Source organism: Populus nigra, chromosome 3, assembly GCF_951802175.1.
Source record: "Populus nigra chromosome 3, ddPopNigr1.1, whole genome shotgun sequence".
NCBI lineage: Eukaryota > Viridiplantae > Streptophyta > Magnoliopsida > Malpighiales > Salicaceae > Populus > Populus nigra.
In genome coordinates this window covers 766,463-772,325 of record NC_084854.1, presented here as the reverse complement: position 1 = coordinate 772,325, position 5,863 = coordinate 766,463, and the positions used below count along the sequence as shown (strand labels likewise).

Sequence of the window (5,863 nt, the reverse complement as noted above, 5' to 3'; positions counted from 1 at the left end):
TATATAATTGTACACGATGAGCAGTCTTGATTATTTTTGCTATGTCAAAACTCCTTCGAAGACATATTGCTGCTTTCAAAATAATCAAAAAAGTTTTCATGTCCACTCTTCCTTCTGAGACGTATATTATTGTCTTTTTAAATGAATAAATTAAGTATGCCTGACTTGACATTTATATCGGTCATTTATTTTATGTATTTTTAAGGTGTTTGGCAATGGCGACTATTATTTTAATTTTTTTATTTAAAATAAATTTTTTTCATGTATTTATATTAAAAATAAAATTTTAAAATAAAATTTTAATATATTTTAAATAAAATAATATCTGACACTATCTTAAATACCCTTTTATCTTTCAGTGTACCGTGCCATCAAAGCCTACTTTATTATCCTCGGTAGTTGGGATTTGGGAGGCTGTGTAGAGTACGTGATCTTGTCTTATAATTATCAGCCTATATTTTTATTATAATTATTTTTTAAAATATTTTTTATTTAAAAATATATTAAAATATTTTTTATTTTTAAAATTTTATTTTTAATATTAATCTATAAAAATAATTTAAAAACATAAAAATAAATTTTTTTAATTCTTTTTAAAAATACTTAAAAAATAGTCTAAATAAAAACTCAAACTCAACAAATCATTCACTAACTGTCGAATTAACTTTTTATTGTTAGATTTTTGTTTTTTAAAAAATATTTTTTATTTAAAAATATATATATATTTTTAAATTATTTTTGATATCAATACATCAAAATAATTTAAAAATATCAAAAATTTAATAATTTTAAAAAAACATTTTTAAAAAACTAATTTTGAAAGTAAAAATAAAAAGACAAAAGCTATTATTTATTAATATTAAAAACATTTATTAATAAATGCTATAAATTTAAATACGTTTTTTCGAAGACGTGTAAATAAATCTGGCTCCGTCCCGCAACATTCGATGGCGTACTGCACCACGTAGAGAATTTAAAATTCACAATAAATGCTATAAATTTAAATATGTTTTTCTCTCTTTCTTCAAAAAAAAAAAAAAATCAATTAAGTAAACATTGGTAATTACACCTCTTGTGCTATAAATTTCCAAGTGATTTCTACCTCTCTCTCTCTCTCTCTCTCTCTCTCTCTATATATATATATATATATATATATATATATATATATATATATATAATGCACACTATGAGCAGACTTAATTATTTTTGCAATGTCAAAACTTCTTCGAAGACATATATATTGCTGCTTTCAAAATAATAAAATTTGAGGTTTAATAAAAGAAAACAATTATCATGGCCATTCTTCCTTCTGGGACGTATATATTGGTTGCATTAACACACTCAATAATTTTGGTTTTCTTTAGATGAATAAATTATGATTGCCTAAGTTGACATTTATATTGGTCATTTATTTATGTATTTTTATGGTGTTTGGCCGGGTGGTATAATCATCCTTTTACAAAATTTTGATTTTTTTCTTTAAAGTTGTTTATTTAATTTTTTTTAGTTTTTTTTATACACTCATATTAAAAAGAAATTTATTTTAATATATTTATAAAAAACCAATTTTTTTATGTTTTACAAATATCCCTTTTATCTTTTAGGTCCCGTTTGTTTACTGAAAAATAGTTTTTTTAGAAAGTAAACTCCTGAAAAGTGATTTTTTTTTTATGTTTGGTGATGGTATGAGAAATAAGTTAAAAAATATTTTCTAGTATTTAGCTATTTGATAGAAAATGAGCTAAAAAATAATCTATTAATTTTTTTTTAAGTTTATTAAAATAACGAGAAACAAATCTTTACAAATTAAAAAATTGAATGACAATGAAATTGATAAAAAAATCTAATTTCATAAATTATTTCAAATAAAATTAATAACAATAAAAATAATGGAGATCAAATTTAACAGATAAATGTTTTTTAATAGATGATGAAATTAAAATAATTATAATTATAATTTTATAAATTATTTCAAATAAAATAAGTAACAATCAAAAGAATGAGAACAAAATTTTATAGATAAAAAAAATTAATTAAAAAAATCAAATTGGAATCAAAATTAATATAAAAATCAAATTTCAAGGGATGAAATTAAAAATAAATCAAAATAAAATATATAGAAATTAATAGTTTGATTATCAAATTTAATATAATCAGCAAATAATATAATATTTCTAAATTTTTTACAATTTTTGGAAAGTATTTTTCACCCAAAAAAAACTTTTTTGAAAACTAAATCAAATATATTTTTTTAACCCTAAATTATTTTTCATTGTTTAATTTTTTAATAATAAATAAATATAAAAAAGTTTTAAAAATAATTTTTCATAAAACAAAAATAATTTTGTGTATCTTGCCATCCTAAGCCTTCTTTATTATCCTCGGTAGTTGGGAGGCTGTGTGGAGTTCATGCGGTCTTGTCATGCAATTACTTGCTATAAAAATGACCCCATTTTTAACCACCATGTCGGTTAGTTGCAGTAATAATTATTTGTTTAGGTTTTTATATTAAAATAATATTTTTTAAAATTTTATTTTTTATATTAATCTATTAAAATAATCTAAAACTTTAAAATAATTAATATATATATATATTTTTAATTTTTTTCAAAATTGTTTTTTAAAACAACTTTAAATAAGAACTCAGAGCTCATCAAATCAGGGAAATGCCATGTTGACTTAATGACTTGCTGTCTTCAAGGTTGATATAAGAATTTTCTTCTGTTTTTCCTAGTATAAAAGACACAAATATTCAATCTTCAAAGCTATTATTTATTAATATTAAATACATTTAAATTCTCTCTCTCTCTCTCTCTCTCTCTCTCTCTCTCTCTCTATATATATATATATATATATATATATATATATATATATATGAGATTAGGATCTCAAACTATTATAATTGGCTCTAAATATTGGTTTAATATAGATTTTAATTAATTAGTTAAATAAGAATTTTAAACGAACACAATTTTTTTTGAAATGTTTTCCTATCTCACCAAAACACAAAACTTATATTAGGATAAAATATCGTTAATTTACTCATTTAGGCTTATTATTTAGTTGAATCTAGAAAAGATAAGTTTGACAACTACTCACAAGTATTTAAACTCACTTGACTGAATTCAAAAAGGACGAGTATTAGCTTCTGATGGCTAGCCCTTTAGAAAACAATTTAAAATAAACAAATAAAAGGCAGATTTAGTGCGTGTGTGTGAAATTTTGTATCTAGAAAATACATTTAAATTCTACACACACACGTATTAATTCAAGAGATTACGATTTCAAACTATTATAACTAGATATAAATATTGATTTAAAAAATATTTATAAACATGATAAAATATCTTTAATTTATTGAAAATGTTTAGTTTTAATGTTTGACCGAGTTCAAAAATAATATGTCTAGTAATTTGTTAAACTCGTATTTTTGAACTCAATGTGTAATTTCAAATAAATAAATAAATAAAATGCAATATAAATTTAAATATGTTTTTCTCTCTTTCCTTCTTAAGAAAGAAAAATCAATTAAGTAAACATTGGTAATGAGACCTCTAGTGCTATAAATTGCGAAGTGATTCCTAACTATTTTATATAGGAGATTACACTCTCAAACTATTATAATTGGTTCTAAATATTGGTTCTAATGATATTTTTCTATGTCAACTGATAAAATATTTTTTGATATACAGTTCTATTAAAATAAAATATCTTTGATTTATTAATAGACATCTGGACTCATTACTTAGCTAAATTAAAAAAGTAATGAGCTTGACAACTTGTAAAATCTAAGCTTAACGGTCGGCTAAATGGAGAGATTACAAGTTTTAACCTTCTCATGACCCACCTATTCAGAAAAAGAAAAAAGAAAAAAAAAGAAAGCAATTTCAAATAAACAAATAGAAAGCAATAAACGCCGATTTAGTGTATGTGATTTAGTGTATGTGATTCAGTGTGCGTGAGACGATTTTTGTTTCTAGAAAACAATATATGTCAAACTATTCACATCTCAATATGTACTGCATAAGATTGGATTTCATTAAAAGGGCTAATGCCCCCACCAAAGTTTGTATACCACATAGCTGGAAATAGCTACATGACTTTATTTTACCCAATGCTTTCCATGCACACTGGCAATGACCTAAAATCAGGTCCATACAAAGGAGAGAGAAGTTTACTTGCACAATTTACGAGCAAGTAAAGGAAACGCAAGGCAAACGAAAAGCGGTACTACCTAATTAATATGCACGGAGTTGGTCAATGAGCTTGCTCAGGGCGTCATGAGACGACCCGCCATTTTGCACCGCCCTCCTAGCCACCCTGCCTATGGCTTCTGCTCTCTCCCTTGCCCTCCTTCCCTTCTGTCCTGCCATCAACTCTTTCACACCTTCGCTTATAGCTTGCCTTGAAACAAAAACCTCACTAGAGCCTCTGACACCAAGTGCAGCTCCAAGTACATCCACTATAAATTTAGCATTCAAGAATTGTTCAGCTATCATGGGCCAAGCCAGAATTGGCACATCAGCGGATAAACTCTCTAGTACTGAATTCCAACCACAATGACTCAGGAATCCACCTATTGCTCGATGAGATAGTATTTGGCGTTGATCAACCCATTCTTTGACTATCAAACCTCTACCTTTTTTTTTCTCCTCCATGCCACTGGGCAAAGACCATGTCTCTGAGCGTGACACCCATATAAAAGGAGATCCTGACTCCTCCAAGCCAAAAGCCACTTCATCTAGTTGAGCATCTGATACATCAGCTTGTGTACCAAATGAAACATACATCACAGAATCTGGTTTGACTTGCTCATTGAGCCACTGTGTTAGCATAGATGAATCCTTTTGGGCTGTTGATTTTTCAAGACCCTCCAATTTGTCATGTAAAAATAGAGGGCCTAAACACCAGGCCTTAGCCCCGTCCATGTAAAAAGATTCAAGAGATGGGATATGAGTCTTTTCTAGCTCTTCAAAGCTATTAACAATAACCCCCCAACTCTGTGCATCAGCCTCCATCACTTCTCTTGAGAATTGAGATGCCGGGTCATCTTGATTCGGTGAGTTGGTTAGATCTCCAGGCAAGTCTGCTCTAGTCAAAGTGAAGGGAAGTTTCAAGTCAGGCATGTCTAATGGCTCAAACATTGACGTTGATCTTAGCTGTGGTGCAAGAACCCAAGCTGATCTGCTTATGACCATTGATAAAACACCCATGCCATGAAAGACTAGCCTAGGGACACCTAATGCTTGACATGATGCAAGGGTCCAGCCAAGGAAAAAATCTGAAATAACACATAAAGGTGGGGTTTCGGATTCCAACATGGTTTGTAGGACATGGTCGAAGGGCTCTTGAAGTTGTTTAGTAGCATGGAGAAAAGGACCGTAAAATTCCATGGAAGGAAGTTGAGAGGCATTTTCACAACCTTGAGGGAGGCCATCAATAGTGGGAAATGGGATTTCAATGACTTTGATAAAGGGATAATTAGCAATGTTTTTTGTTATTGAATTAGCATTTGATGGGGTGGTGATGATGCTCACTTTGATTTGTTGAAGTGAAAGAGCTTTTGATAGGTCTAGCAATGGAAGAGTATGGCCTTGAGCCATGAAAGGAAAGATAACAACTTGGGATGCTAAAGGGGAAGCCATGGTGATTCTTGATTATGTGCTCTCTGTTGCTGCAGGGTATGTGTGCTTATATAACCCTCCAAGGTCCAGGTTGAAAGGTAAAAAAGTTAAAAAAAATTAAAAAAATTAAAAAATATATATATAATAAATTGAAATTAACAAACAACTAAATCGGAAAGAGATTTCATTGTAACCCTTTTACATTTCACTATTTATCATTTATAGCGTAATGACCATTT

The 5,863-nt window shown here is 27.9% G+C and overlaps 1 protein-coding gene across 1 annotated transcript; it reads right to left on the bottom strand.

Moving 5' to 3' along the window:
• Positions 1 to 4,015: 4,015 nt before the first annotated feature.
• On the bottom strand, positions 4,016 to 5,651 carry LOC133687922 (probable UDP-glucosyl transferase 73B6). The gene has a single exon (XM_062107269.1). It carries the CDS (start codon positions 5,643 to 5,645, stop codon positions 4,239 to 4,241), a length of 1,407 nt encoding a protein of 468 aa, XP_061963253.1. The 5' UTR covers positions 5,646 to 5,651; the 3' UTR covers positions 4,016 to 4,238.
• Positions 5,652 to 5,863: the final 212 nt, after the last annotated feature.

What these genes read in the sequence shown, in the direction of transcription:
- LOC133687922 (XM_062107269.1), bottom strand. Translation starts at nt 5,645, where the DNA reads ATGGCTTCCCCTTTAGCATCCCAAGTTGTTATCTTTCCTTTCATGGCT.